Consider the following 16229-nt stretch of genomic DNA (forward strand, 5'->3'; position numbering starts at 1 on the left):
CCTTCGGCTCGGTCCTTTGGCAGCAGCGGGACCATGTGTCCGTCGATGACGTTAAAATGGCTACTCGTATGAAAATCGCGAACATAGCCTGATAAGTAACTGCGTATATCGTAGAAATTTTATATATGTATCTTACTCTTACTTCGAGTCCAATTTTAATTCATTATATCGGTGAATGTAATTAGTGAGTTATAGTTGGTGTTATATGCTCAGATTTAACCATCTCATTGTATAAAGTGATACTTGTAAAAATTTAATCGACATTATGCGACATATCTGACTTTAGATGATTCTTCATTCGGAACGATTAAAAACGGCGCTATATTAATTTAGAACTGAAAAGTTTTAAACTTGTGAAGGAAGTTTTATTTTTGATATTTTCGTTAGATGATCCGATTTTAGATCGCGTCGAACAGATAATACGTGATCCTCACTGAAAAAGTCTTAACTAAATCTCGCTGCAGGATGTCTCGCTTTGCTTCCTAATTAGTCTTGGATTTTTGCCTTTGAAAATAATCGTGCGCCTCGAAAATAGCGAGCGAAAACAGAAAATAAATCCAAAATCGGCGATTCATGTGGCCGATATAAAGACACAGCGAGACGACTGTGTCTCTCATATACGCACACAAATACACGCTTATGTATATAAGTGTGTACACCAGGCGAGCTCTCGTGGTCCCGCCCAAGTCTGCTGGCCAATAGTCATTAGCTGGGCCCATTAAACCCCCGGACGTGCATGCACGCATGCACGCACGCACTCGAGATCTGCGTAGCCCCGAACGCACACACGTATGTATTCACGTGATCACGATCACGCGACACCACGCTCGCGCGTTCCAAGGCGGTTTCGTATTAGCAGAAGGACGAAGACGAACTGACACCGTGCACCTTGATGTGAAAGCGAGAGGGCATAGCGCGGGAGAAAGCGCGATGTAGGAGAAAGCAGAATGAGGAAAAGAGCGAGAGAGAGATATATAGACTCGTTGCCGACTACATCGTGATAGTATGGCCGTTCCTTCGGCCCTGGTTTGCGAGCGCTCGCCAGCATCGCCGCCGAAGCGAAACGCACGGCTCGGCTCGGCCACCGTCCTCATCGCCTGCGGCGGGTCTGGTAGCGGGTCTCCAGGTGAGAGACGGTGAAACGAAACGACGGTGGGGAGCCTGTGCACGGGAGGTAGAGGCGTACCCGAGAGGCGGCTTTAAACGCCCGCCTTCCATCGACTTTATAGCGGCTGATAACGGACGGCCTAATCAAACGGCATTTGCCGTGATGTCGCGCGCGTTATCACAGACTCGAAGATCACGAAGGAGCGACAATCGTTGAAAGAGATTATATATTCCGTTGATTTTTTTTTTTTTTCCGAAGGCAACTCTACATTTGCAAGTCTCGCATCTCGAAGATGAATTACTTTCGCGCGATTAATAATTAATAGACATTAGAGCAAACTTTTGGCAAAAGCGTATATTTCAGGTACACTAATGTCGCATTGCTTGCAATGCAGAATAAATGACGATGTAAGTTTAAAGTGAATTATAGATTTAAACATTTACCATATTCAAAGCATATTAAGGATTATTGCGAACAAATTTTTAATTATAGAAAACAATGCATTTTTTTAAATCTACCGGTACAAACGGTAAACTTGATTCGTAGAAGAAATATAACATATATAATTACAGATATTGATAAAATTGCCGGTGTGACTGTTTGAAAAAAATCACGCAACTCTTATTATATTTACTCCTATAATATACAATATATCATAATATGTTCAATGCACATAGAGTTTCTTTTAAAACTGCCATCATCTCATCGTAATGCATCTCGTCTTTCAGCGTCGCGCTATAAGAGATCAATTCACTGTCACTGTAAAAATATGCTTTTTTTTTTTAGATCTTATACAACTTCACTGTTTCGCGATTGACGAGTCGATAAACTTATATTTGCACCGTTCTTTCCACAACACGTTTCACTTCTTCAAATACAAATCCGCGTTCTCCGCCTTTCCGTGCACGCGAAAATTCGTCGACCCTTCCGTCTTTTCGTCGAATTCGCGTCTCTCTCTCTCCCTCTCTCTCTCTCTCTCTCTCTCTCTCTTCAGCGTACGTCCGCGCCGAGGAACGTCACTTCCTGGCATCGTACGGACAACTGCGGCAGCAGGCCGAGGCCGCGGTAGAAGAGAGGCAGCAACGAGCGGATATTTCAGCTGGCGGCTCCTGCTGAGATGCGGCGATTATGTTTGTCCATTAATATGCGCCGAGACAAGGCAACGAGGTCCTTTATTCGCTCCTCCGCGGCGCGGCGAGTGGGTCTCTGGGTCTTGGGGTCTAGGGCCGGCCCGGTACCATCCTATCATTTATCACGACGTTTCACGCACATTTTTCGTTCTGCCCTCGACCGCAGACTAACGCGTGTTGTTGCTTACATTCGTCTATATGAGAACCAAGCACCGAATGTAGTTTGTTACGACGAAGGGATTGCGTCGCTCTCTTCGCCATTTATCGCGAATTGTATTGATTAGTAAGAGTATAGATATGTTTTCAATTAATGTGGAAAATAATGGAATAATCGAACACGAGAAAAATGTTTGAGTGAATATTTCATGCATGTCTTTATATGTAAATAGAGTATGGTTTTATATATATATATGATTAGGGACAACAATAATTATTCTTTCCACATTTAATACTTGATTAATAAAGCTAAAACAATAGCAGTTGACAACCACATTTATAAAATTAATATAAAACATCATACATTGAAATATCATGTTATCATTTAAAGTAATCAAAAATGATGCACTTGCCGTTGTGTAACTTTCTTATGGATTAGGACGATGAATTGCGAGAATTTCTCGATCGAGTCATCGCATTATCATTTTTTTTCCGTTCAACTGTTCTACTTTATATTTTCGAGGGAAATGTTCTATCCTCTTTCGACGGTAACTTTCTAGATAGAAGAGTCAACAGCTCGACAAATTCGAAATGCAGAAATTCGTACAATTCGCTGAAAAGATGATGGCTCATAAAAGCCGAGGGTGACGAGGACCGAGCGTGAATCTCGCAATCACGCGCATTCGATACTGTCGGAATCGTAGATACAGCCTTGGGCTTAACGAGGCCGATGCTTCCGAGAGGATCTCCGCGCGGAGGTTGGCAGACGGAGGAGTCGCGATAGCAGGCTGTCAGGTATTTCGAATAGGTGGGTTACCGGTAGTAATAATTCCTCTTCGGGAACATTTATACGGCCGGGGCCGCGAGTGATTTAGTAACTCGGCTCTTAACTTTTCCTTTTTTTTTTTCCGTCGGCCGCGACGTGGCCCGGGCCCGAAGACCGGCGTCAATATGTTAATCCACGGAATATAATCCCTTCGATACGAGAGTCCGAGAACGATGGAGCGAGGTTATTAAAGCTCCCGATGGAGGGACTGACTCGTCCTCTCGCCTGCCCGGTATCGTCGGTTCCCTCCCTCCCCTCCCCCCCTCCTCCCCTCCTCCCCCCTCCCTTCCCCATCCTCTCCGCGAGGGATCTCCCGACGAGATGTAATGATCACTGCGTCGTCGTAAATATGAAATATCGAAGTCCGGATTCACGGATCGTCGATTTCGTCGATGCCACGACGACGACGATGATCATTTGCGGCGTCTCCCTCCGAGCTTCCCGTCTCGCTCCGCCGCTCCCTCTTCCCCCGCGACTGCTATGCCAATTAAAAATCTTCCTTTCGGCGATTTTACGAGAGAAGGCCCCGGTCTAGAGATCGTGGGAGCCGAGTTGCGGTCCGAAGGGTTTCCTCTCCCGAGGAGGTGGCGCCCGGGTAAATGTTGGATGGACCGATGAACTCGTTTTTCGCCGCCGTTGCGGCTTTCGTTTGCGCGCAACGCGAGATTAGACCTTTTTGTCCTCTTCAATCCCAAAATATCACGATGCCAACTGCACCGTGGAGAACATTACGACGACTGATTTTATCTTTTGAACGTGCCGCTGCGTCGAAGACGGACGAAGGCATCTGTACCAGCAAGTGTGTCACGATACGCCGCATAGTTTCTTGTTCGTTACGGTTGATTGGCGTCTGCACAGTTAATGCACAAGGCGCGAGCGAATTCGTGCCGCCGATGACTATGCAGATTTAGACACGCGCCGTGTATCGCGATTGCGAATTGAATCAACGACTCTCAGCTTCCTATATACAGGGTCGGAGTCGTAAGACGTGACAGAAACGAGACGTCCGAAGGGAGAGTCGCACTCTGGATGAGACATCTCGCGGGAGGGAATTCGAAATCCGAACGGAAGCGTTTCGACTAAATGAGCGAGCGAGATTTATCTCGAAGTTGCACTCTTAATCCTTGCTCGTTAGCTCCATGCCGCGAGCACGGGGCGATAGGAATTTAAAATCAGCGAGATCGCAGTAGATCTGGATTAACGACAGAGTTGCAAATGCGAGAGGTTGTTGTACGCAGATTATTATTATTTTTTTTTTCCCCTTTCCGTCTTCGGGGTACAAGTTGGAGCGCAGCTCGATACGCGGTCCCATATTATTGATCGCGGTAAATTTGGATCAGTGTCCCATGCAGCGCTTTCTATATATATACATATATATATATATATATAACGCTCCAGTCGAATCGCGGCTCCTTAATATATGTACATGCAACATTGTCCAGAAATCGAGAAGCCCGGGAAGTTTCTCAATGGAATACCGAGTCCCAATGAGGCGGCATAACGACTATATATATATATATTTTTTTTTTTTCCTTTCGTTTCTCGTTAATCTCGCGCGCCAGGGCGGCGAACGAAAAGAGCGAGAAGCGAAGAAAATGAAAAATGGAAAAGGTGGGAGGAGAGGAGTCGAAACGCGCGGCACGGCTCTACATTACGGATTTTTCAAAAAGGAAATTATAAAAGAGCGGACTGGAAACGAGAGGGGCGGCAGTAAAGAGGAATCTTTACGAGACACGAGACCCCCGAGGCTCCGAGACTCAAATGGAAGAAGTAGACGGGGCCTACCAACGTGACATCCCAACGTTGTTTATCGAGTTACGGAATCCGAAGATAAAATCGTGCCACTGCAACCACGCACAAGAGGCTTGCCGAGAGAACGAGAAGACTAACCGGAGAAAGAGAGAGGGAAAGAGACTCTCGAGTTTGGCGCTTGTTAAGGAAACGTACGCGTATCGGTTTCGACGCAGGCGTTTTGCGAAAGCTCCGCGTTGAAGAAATACTATCCGCGAGTTTTTTTTCTCCTCTCGTCAGTTTCGTTTCTTTCCCTTCTTGACTTCGAAATAATTGTAGATGTGGGCATGTGTAATATAAAAAAAATTGATAATATAAATGATAAAATAGTATTAAAATATAATATCAATACGGATTGTTTCTAATAGATAATAAATTAAATATTTGCATTTAAAATTGGTTTATGTTAATTTTTTACGTAATCAAATATTTGTACGAATCAAAATATCTCTGTGCATTTCTTGTAATTTCTTCACATACAAAATATTAAATAATAATGATTATAGAGTTTATCTAATTTCTGTAAAATATTAATATATCAAGAATGCCGTTTTAATTGCTTTCATATATAAATTACCTCTCTTTTTATTTCAGTTATAATAAGTTGCCATTATTTTACATTCATTTTTACGATATATTCCTGTATGTTCAATAGATCTTTGTAAAAAGAAGTGAACCATTTGGCATGTGAATTACAAATATGTGACATGTGAAGTTGAATATGTGCGAATTTATGCGCGCGTTACAAACAACAATAAATTTATGCTGTATCACGAGTCATGTAACTTAGACATCATGAGTTGGCTCAACAAACTCTCGCAATCACGCGATCGCAAATGCATTACTTCGTAACGGTGCGTCGATTCTTTTATCCCAAATCCATCAGTGATCTCTGTAAAATAAAGCGATAAGAGCGATAAATGTATAATGATCCGAATCGATAACGAGCGCGCGCGCGCGCGCGAGCATTTTAAACGCAGCGGATATTTCGTGCGTATCGCGAGCATGAAATCGCGGGACGAATAATAAAGCAAGCACGTCTTGCTATTCCGATTCGCGACTCGCGAACATCTGTATACATACTGCCTTATTAGCGGCGTATTCAAGCCGCGGTTTCGTCCGAGATGAATATATGAAAGACGACTGGACTGATCGGGCACAAACTATGCGGCTTACGAGTTTAAGAGACCGACGTTAGCTGCTCGCGAATGAAATATCGCGCTTTCAAACTTTGGTCCTTGCATAACTTTATCGTCGCGGCGACTGCGTTTAAGTAATCGCACGAATGAATTTCTCGGTCGCTGTCATCCCGCGGGAGGCTTCCTTCTCCGCCTTCTATCTCTCCCTCTCGCTCTCTTCCTTTTTTTTCTTGGTGATAGGCGAATCTTCTCTCCCGAAGCAGCATGCGCGAGCCAATTTATTTAGCGGGTACACGTTACTCTCTCTCAGATCTCCGCCGGCGAGAGTATCCGAGGGGGAAGCATCGCATATACATAATGTTACACATATTACAAGAGAGCGAGTAGCCCGCATGGAGAGAGCGCGCGCGCGAACGCTCGTACGCACCGGCATGCGTTTGTGCAGCCGAGCGCACGTCAGTTGATTTAGTGTCAGATTGGTCACGGGTTGTCGCCTCATCCTCCTGCGTCCTCTTTCTCTCTTTCTCCTCTTTTTGATCTTCTCTTTCGTTATCCTCTCGCCGCACCGAGTGAAGAAAAGAGAGAGAGAGAGAGAGAGAGAAAGAGAAAGAAAAAAATGAAAAAGCACGCCGCGTACCCTTTTCCTTATTCTCCGCTTTTTGCTTCTTTTCTAGTTTGTAAGGGCACAGCCCGGGATCTTTGATCACCCCGCCGACCATCGAGCGACCTGATCATACGTCGCCTCGCGTCGGAAAGAAACCGATCCCTCTTTCTCAGTGCGCTTCTTTTTCCCTCCCGTTCTCCAGAGTGTTCTCCGCGGGGATGGCGCGACTCTATACGCGAAGGATACGGATCGTTAGCCGTCCTTTCTGCCGCGTCACAGCTACGGTGAATTTTCCGACATTGTTAGTCACGTTTGTATGCATCAGCCGTTATTGAGACATTGACCGAACTTATTTCTAAAAAAAATTTTAAATTTAAAAGAACTCAATTTTTTTCGTTTGACACACAAACGAACATTTTTGTCATTAAATCTAATAAGTGTTTTGACAACTCTGACATTTTAACTTTGACAAACGCTTCGCGTTTGAAACATACTTTATAATCCAAAATTTAAATTAATAGATTTGAGATTTATAAATAATTTTTCTTCAATTTATAAAATTACAAGCTATAAAAATTGATAGCTGTCCCATGTCATGGAATTTTAGATGCCATCGCATAATAACGCATCTGATATTTGATATCGCCACAAGGTTTGACTGTGATATTAATAAAATTGTCTGTAGATAGTTGAAGTCACGCTTATCCTCGTCATGTCCTTAAATCTTAAATAAAGCTACAGCGCTGTGTGAGCAAATGCTCGCGCATCGGCAATCGACGACGGAAACGTCATATTACGCGAATGTACTCATCTCTGCACATCAATCACATCGTGTGCTTCGTGTGTATCAAAGTTTAATTTTGCCGCGCATAATATTTTTATCTGGATTATTCAAATTTCCTGACATTAATGTCATTACATTAACAGCGTACATCCCAATCATACTACCTTTTCAATGTGCTTATTTATAAAAAAACTTAATTGCTATGCCAATAACAACGATATCCGTACGTATCAGTTTGTTCAAATTTCATTACACGCTTCTCAATAACAGTTTCCAATTTTGGTCCAGTCTGTCATAACTAATGTCGTCTCGCATATTTGTTATAAACGTCGTTCAATCAAAGATTTGAAAGCAAAAGATAGCCATCAACCTGGAACAGATGGACGAGAGTGATCATTTGAAAAAAAGTGGAAGAGAGAGAGAGAGGAGAGAGCGGGCGAGTTTGGCTGAGCTGACAAGTCAAATGCATCCTGCGATCCCTCCTTCGATTTCGTGATTTAGGGTATCGTTTCGAAAGTACCACTTTTCTGCCATTCCGCGCTACCAGCCGATCCCACAAGTCATTTCCACACCTAGGTATTAAGAGTTAGAACGAGACGAAAGGCGAGGCGGCCGAGAGAGAAAGCCGATTCTGGCACGAGTAGTCGGCTGGTGAACAGATCCCAGCTGTGTGCCGCACAAAATTGCAGCTTACCAGCAGCCACGAACGTTTCGAGCGTTTAATCGCGATAATGGAGGTTCACGTGACAGAACAAATTTTCCGTCGACAAAGACCGCGATGGTTCCGAAAAAAGGGTGAGAGAATCGGTAGCAATTATTGATGGCGCGCCTCGACCTTTGCCACATGCGGCTTAAATGATCGATTTCTGTTACACAGACTCTTTCAGATAATCTTCAGTACATGTAGATATTTTATTACATAATCTTAGCTTTCTTCGCAATTTGAAAATTAAATGTAAATGATGGTAACGTAATAATTATCCTCGAGATTGACGCGAGAACACGCGTTGCGTTTCGCTTAAAAATCGCCTTTCGCAGTCTCAGAAAATCTACGGACGATTTCGAAGACCTTCCGTTTTCTCGTTCTTGCAATTTTGCGCGATTTGATTGCAACGAGAAACACGCAACTCGGGGAGAAACGGCATCGAAGGTCGAAGGGTATCTCGCGTCAGGGCGTTTCGTCGATTATAATTATGGCAGGTAGGTGGTTGGGATAGAAGAGGGAGGAGGGTGCAAAAAGGGAAGCGAAACGAAAGTCGTCGGGGTCGCGGCGGGAAATAGAATAAGAGGAAGGGGGATGACGGTTTGATGGACAGGAGGCGTCTCAGGGCGGAGGAGGCGTTTCTGAGGGCCCTCTCGCACTCATCCGTTCGCCTGCTGTTTCTCTTCTCTCTTTTCCCAAGTATCCCCTCGATCCAGCTCTTTTCACCTAAAAAGTGATCGAGGAATATATCGCTAATTGACAGGATACGAGACGAAGGGCATTTGTCTATAAGAAATATATCAGAGAGAAATTCAATTAGACGCGCGGATATACAATAACCGTTGGAGCAATTATCATTTTGCGTAAAAGTGCAAAGTCATCGTACGGCGATAAAAGTGTATTACCAACGTGTTTACACTTTGGTGCGCTGACTATGAATATTTTATAGCTAGTCATTTCGTGCGATAGGACGCGTATCGCGTTCGTACATGACACTCCTTTTTACCAGAACGATTTTTTACATATCTTGGCAACGCAAATTGGCAAAGAAACGAGCGTAAACAATCGATTGATCTTCCGCTCACACGTCACAACGGGTGACTAAAAAGCGCGCCTGTCTGTACGACGACACGGATTACGTATAACGGTTTGTCCGTGGTCAAAATGGATGAAGGATGATGGCTCGCTTGCAGTCGGAGATTGTATGACAAATTATCAATAACTTTGCCGTGAGTCTAGCAAGACGGTTCGGGGGAGAGGAGAAGGAGGAGGAGAAGAAGACTAATGACGAGATTGATGTCGACCGCAGCGTGTAGGAATGTTGTAAGGAAAGTTTCGACGACAATCACAGTGTGTGACAATCTAAAAAAAAATTTTAAACGTCAACCTCATCAGTTTGCTGGAAAATCTTTAAAAATATTATTCATTCGTGGATAATTTTTCCACATTCTTTTTAATATGTATGAGTATATACATCTCATCTATATAAGAAATTACTAGATTAATTTTTAAAAAATTTTATCTTTGAATATATAATATATCTACACTTTTTCTAGTTAATTTATTTTGCACTTTATATAAATAAATATTAAAATCACAAAGTATCTCCCACGTTAACTTTTTCTTTTGGCAGGATTATTTATCCAAGTATTTACTTTCTGTTTGCCGCAGAATAAGTTATATTACAGCTAATCACGAAAAAATGGATTATGGATCGTGACGCTTTGATTTATAAGCGTGGGTGGTAACGCTTTTCATCGATTTCTGCCTCGAAATGGCGTATATGTCTCGAGTTAAGAGCGAGGGATAAGGACTTAAGACCTACTCGAGAGTCGGAGTTTCACTTAAACGAGGAGTTTATCCGAAACGAGCTCGTTTCGCGGATTAAAGCATCGCAACGCGGACGGAACTGTCTACATAAGTAGAAAGCGACGGCCGAGGGATACGTGGGGGCACCAAATTGGGCACTAAACGTTGACGCGATCCGATGTTGAAACGACGGGTATAATGAGTACGCCGGCGCGAACCGTGAAATAATAACATGGGTGTACTTGGTGCAAACGCCGTACATCGGCTACGTTTATGCGCGCACACGTACCTACCTACGCGCCGCGCTATAACTCACGACCGAGATTTATGCCTCGTTCGTGAATGCCTAAAGGTGGGTGTAGGCAAGGAGCGAGAATATCCCCGGTCTAGATTTCGATCGCGCCGTATCAAACAGTGCCATGACAAAACGATAAATCACCAGCGGTCCGTGATAATCGAGATAATCGAACGGATCAGGTACGTCGTGCAACATCTCTCGCTCCTGAACGCTCCGACGACAATATCGAGGAAAAAACGAATATACTTTGAGCTATTTCGCGAAAGAGACGTAAGAACGCACAAAAATAAAATATTTTTAAACATGTATCTCGATTTAAATACAATAATTTTAAAGATAATTTATTTTTAGATCGCTTAACGTAGACATAATTAAATCAAAAGTTTTTTCACATTTAGTTTGAATATCAAATATATTTTCTAAATCGCAAAAGCTGATTTTACTGTGCACGAGTTTCCGCGCTCTATTTGTCTTAAGTGTTTATTTCATTTTATTTTATTTTATTTTTGCGATGGTAACGCGCGTTACATGTGTTGTAATTTAATAATTATGGGATACGCGCGATGGAAGTCAGAAAAAATGTGCGTGGCCAAAGTATACGGTTATTAAAATCACACGATACATGTAAGCTATACAAGATTGGGGATACGTGGCGATCCAATTATCTTAAGACGTTCCTCACATATTAATGGCAGATGTGACGTAAATTATAATTAGATAATCAATATGTTTTGATACTCATAAAAAAACCTCTTTGATGACTGTGATACGCACCCATACACGTATACTCACACATAGTTCTTAAAATCTGAATATATATGTATATGGCTGTAAAGAAAAATTTTTAATATAAAAAATTTCGTAAATTGTTATAAATAATGTTTCTTATATAATAACTTGGCGTTAAAAGTAAAAACTGATACTAAACATCAGGAAATACTTGATTCAAATATTTTATCGATTGTTATACAAATTTCGAAATGAGCGATCGTGGATGTGATACAAACCTCAGAGCGGAAAGAATGTTATCTTTTTTTTATTTAAAAATCTAGCAATAATTCGTGAGAAAGAAGGCCGAGAGGGATCAATTCGGACATGATCGGATGGAAGAAGCTAATCGATGCGCTAATGGAGATCGTACGCTTTGCTGATATTTGCTCAGATATTTGCTGAAAAAAACGACAAACCATCGCGGAATTATATCGCAGACTCCACCATTCAATTTCCGCATCTAATTATTTCATACGAGTGACGATCTATCGAGATGATGCAGTGACTGCGTTGTGTTCTGTCATGATTAATACAGAACAATTGATGAAACATGCACTCTGTTCTGAACTTGTATCTGTTACAGTATATGTTTACGTCGATATATGTTATTTTCGTTTAGTCTTGTCCACTCTTTAATTTGTTATCATATTTATAATTAAAGAATCAGAACATGTACGGATATATATTGTTAAATGATGCAAACGATGTTTAAAAAGAACCACGCGATAGCATTGATAAACAGCAATTACGCAGGCAATTAGCAGAGCCTATTAGAACTTTTAATGTGCTACGGTACCTCTATTATGACTTTGAGAGAGAGAGAGAGAGAGAGAGAGAGAGAGAGAGAGAGAAAGAGAGAATTTGCAATATTCTCAGGATAATGTTCTTAAGGATAATCATAAAAACGGAATATATTACGTTTTGCGGTACGATATCCCATAATCTAACAGCAAGAGAAAGAGAAAGAGAGAGAGAGAGAAAGCAATGCCGAAGTGCGTCAATTATAAAAGCGGGCCGGCTAAGCTTCGGGTATAAAACCGGAGAGTCTCGCGGAGGAAGTAAACCAAAGTAAGAGAGAACCGGGGAGAAAACACGGTAGAGCGAGGATATACGGTGGAGGATGGGAGGAAGAGAGAAACGATCAGGAGTTGGAGCGGACCGATGCTGAGGCCGACGGACACGGTTCAGAGGGCTGAAGCGGTGGGCCGTCCCGCCTGTTTTTATTTCTTCGCATTTCGGTGGTGCACCACCGCTCGTCTGCGAAGGGAGGAAAAGGGCATGAGGCGAGAGGGACGAGAGAGAAGGAGAGGGAAACAACGAGATTGGACGAGGCTCTCGCAGCCTGCGGTATAATTAAAATACAGCCGTGCACCAACTGCTGGCCCGTGCTGCCGTTGTTGCTGTTCTCTCTCTCTCTCTCTCTCTCTCTCTCTCTCTCTCTCTCTCTCTCTCTTTCTCTGTTTTTTTTTCCCTCCTCCTCTACATCCATTTTCTACCTTCTCTTGGTTTCTCTTATTTCTCTCCTTTTCTTCTTGTTCTCTTCCTCCTTCTCCATCTTTTTTCCGCGTCTTCCACGTCTTCCGCTCGCGCATAGTCTGATGATTAGTATTTAGAGGCGCGCGCATTGGCGCCGCGAGTTTATCCAGCGACTTTTTAGAAATACTTATAATCTACTGATTAAAGAAATTTATTTCGTCTACAAGTTTATGAGAAAATTGTTGTCCGTTTTTTATAGAACGTAGCTTATTTTATTGAAATAATAATTTTATAGAACCAAAAGATATTTCTTATAAATTAAAAAAAAAAAATCTGCTGATTCTGATATAGCCAATTTCTTCATTGAAGCTATTAATATACAGAGTAGGGTCATTCAGTGGAATCTACATTAAAATTTTCGTATGAATGCTTCTCTCGACACTGCCTATTATAATCGACCCGCTTGATTGAATCTCGAAGAATCACCGCTTTTGTTGTGTCGCTTATATCGATCCGCCTTCCGATCATAAATTTCTCAATTGGATATATATACGAATCTTAGCTTCGGCGCCTATGATCCGGAATACGTCATCTGCATCACGAGGATGCTGCGAGGCACGGGAGGAGAGGAAATGGATGCCCGTAGTCGAATCAACCGACGAAGATAGGGACCGTGAGGACGCATCTCGTCCTAATAATTGCTAACGATTTAATTGTTGGAACCGGCTGTCTACGAGCATGAGGGATGTAGGCGTTTTCTGCACGTTCTCGGATTTTTAATTATCTGCCGCGCCGCCCGTCCTTGCCTCCAGGAATACGCGAATGCAAGGGCTGGAGGAGGGTGAGGAGGGGGAGGAGGGAATCTGCACCGCCAATTTCATTCATCATTTTTTAACTTTTAGAAGATAAAGTGAAATTTGATGTGCGCTTGTGTGTAATATAAAAATATCTTTTTCTCGCACAATTATTATTATTATAAAAATGTTGTAGAAGATTGCAGTCACTACTTATTATCGGATCGAGAGATCGTATTAAAAAGAAAGGAAGACGAAAGAAACACGGTACATTTCCAAAGTAAGCGAGATGGGTTCTTGAAATGGTGCCGAAGAAATTCGTCTCGCGCGATGTCTGCGCGCTCGCACGTGCAAGAAATATTATCGCGCGTCTAAAAGCGTATCGAGCGCTGGCTTTTCGTTCTCCACCCCCGCCCTGTCCCTTTTTCCCCCCTCGTTCGAAAATTTTTCACTGCCACTATCGGGCCCTTTGCACGCCAGTTTATTACGGCGGCGTAATAACGAAGCGATACTTCATATCGATGCAAAGAGCACGCACCCGCGGCCAGTCGCCGTGCGCACTTTTACTCAGGCAGATTACAAATTACAATACCCCGACGCTGTTTCCCACCGTTGGCGACGTCGTCGTCGCTGGCAAATAATTAATATTCATTACGTATTAACGAAGCTATCGCATAAATTGCGCGCTCGTGGCAAAAGTGGCACCGTGGATAACGGGCGAGTCGACGGATGAACCGCACGGTTTTCTCGTTCTACCGTAAGATGTAGCAACGTGTTCCTTTCGTTTCAGGATACGATGCTGGACCCCTCGGGAGAGATGATCGCTCAAGAGAGGAGAAGAGAGGGGAGGAGGGAGGAGATTTTGCCTGGCGCACCTGTCGCACGTTGCCTTCCGGCGGATCTCTCCCCTTTTCCGTACGCCCGCGGCACACGCACCAGGCTATTTCATTTTTGATGCCATAAAAAAAAGAGCCGTTTTATCGCCGCGTTTAAGGGTTATTGTACAATAAAAGTGGCATTATTATCAGTTAGCTCGGCGTAAGGTCGCGAGTCGGTCGAGCCGGCGACGAGGTAAAGAAAGAGGGTCGTTGACGCGTAGCCGTTCGTGTCGGAAGCGGCTCGTGAGAAGCACACGACTGGCTTTATGACTCGTAAATGCTCGAGAGACGTCTCTCGGTAGATGGACACGCGTCCTTACTTCCGCGATGTATCGTTGTTAAGCTTCAAAACGTGAAACCGTCTGCGGTATATCTTTGTTTCGGCTCTTCTGATCCGTTCCTCTTTCCTACGGTCGATGCGAGGGGATGGAAACGCGGAGCAACCCCTCGCGCGTGCTTGTCGTTTCTCGAGTTTACGACGTGTCTCGTCGCCCGCCTAGTTCCTGTCGCGATTCCTCATAGGTGACGTGCGTGATTTGCGTGCGAGCGATTGCATATTCATAGCGTGCGTGTACGTACGTATGTATATTTAGAATGTGCATGATTATATGTATATATACATATATATATATATATATATATATATATATATATATAAATATAAGATTTGTCAGAAACTTCTTTCGACAGCTAATCATTTTTATGTATTCGCGAAGGTAAATTCGTTCAAGAGAGAGAAAGAGAGAGAGAGAGAGAGAAATATCCGTAGCGTGAACATTGTGATCCCGAGCTATTTTGACAGTGATAGATCGATTTGTTTCCTGGAGAGTCGTTACTCTTTATTTTCACGATAATAATTCACTTATCCGGTAACACCTCGTCGCCTCATTTTCGCTAGCATAACATCGTCCGAAACGGTGCCGCGTACGATTTTAAAACGCGACGTTGATTGAGCTGAATGTCACTTGGTAATAATCGCGAATATATTTTCTGTCTCTTTACGTAAATGGGGGACAAAGTCTCGCGCGCAAGACGCAGAAAAAAAAAAGCCGTTGACACAAGGACAGAAATAAAAGAAACTGCTTAAAATATCGCAACGTCGAGCAATAAAATTGTGGAATCATCAACGGCGCACGTTATCGATGTTATATACATACTTGGACATAACGGTCTACGTGTATACGAATATAATGAGAGAGAGAGAGAGAGAGAGAGAGATACAACCTTTGAACTGACATTTCAGTTGACCTCTCACGAAGATTCAAGTCGCCAAACAGCCTCGCGAGATCGCACGGATGAGGATTACGCGTGTCATGTGAAAAATCGTGTAAAAACACACGCGCGAAGCTTATCTCGTAAAATGTTAAACACGATTTAGCGATATCTACATACGACGGCAACTATTAACTATCGTGACAAAATAGTTTGACGGGAAGCCTGACGAGAATCGCATACTCTCTACGATATCTACATTATTCGCTTATTATTTCTCACCGTCTTCTTTATCCAAATAAAACTGTCTTGTGGTGAATCCGGAAGTCTTTTCTAAGGCACAACAGTAAATAGTACATCGTGTAAGGGCGCGCTATATATTTTTTTTTTGCTCCCGTCGTGATTCAGGCGCATTTCTCTTTGCGTGCAGCAACATTATCGAGGCGACGTCTCCGCATTGGCGGAAGGACTGTTTGCGATCCGGAATGCGTGATAACGTTTATGTACCGCGGTCCCGGCCCCGGGGCGCGAGCAAACTTCCTTCCAGGTTGCACCGGAAACTCATTGTAAATCTCGGTAGACAGCGAGAGAAGAGCGACATGGCGCGGCTCCCGGCCGCGGTTTCCGCGATAAGGAGATTCCGGACGGTCAAATATTGAAGTTGGCACGGATTTTCCCAGGCCTCGGTGAGGGCGGCCGAAGGCGCCGTCAACGCGCGATCAGGAAACCGACCTGGCATACCTGAATTTA

At 43.3% G+C, this 16229-nt stretch overlaps 1 protein-coding gene across 2 annotated transcripts in view; it reads left to right on the top strand.

The window, feature by feature from the left end:
• The window catches only part of LOC126856207 (exosome complex component RRP46), a 38944-nt gene extending 24141 nt beyond the window's left edge, over nucleotides 1-14803 (top strand). The window contains exon 6 of one of the 2 annotated variants that reach the window (XM_050604499.1): nucleotides 14180-14803. In XM_050604499.1, coding sequence (XP_050460456.1) covers nucleotides 14180-14344 — 165 coding nt within the window. In that variant the 3' untranslated portion in view covers nucleotides 14345-14803. Of the gene's footprint in view, nucleotides 1-11400; nucleotides 11422-14179 lie in introns of those variants that run through there. The other variant, XM_050604503.1, reaches the window with a different exon arrangement.
• The last annotated feature ends 1426 nt before the right edge of the window (nucleotides 14804-16229 follow it).

Source organism: Cataglyphis hispanica, chromosome 18, assembly GCF_021464435.1.
Source record: "Cataglyphis hispanica isolate Lineage 1 chromosome 18, ULB_Chis1_1.0, whole genome shotgun sequence".
Taxonomy (NCBI): domain Eukaryota; kingdom Metazoa; phylum Arthropoda; class Insecta; order Hymenoptera; family Formicidae; genus Cataglyphis; species Cataglyphis hispanica.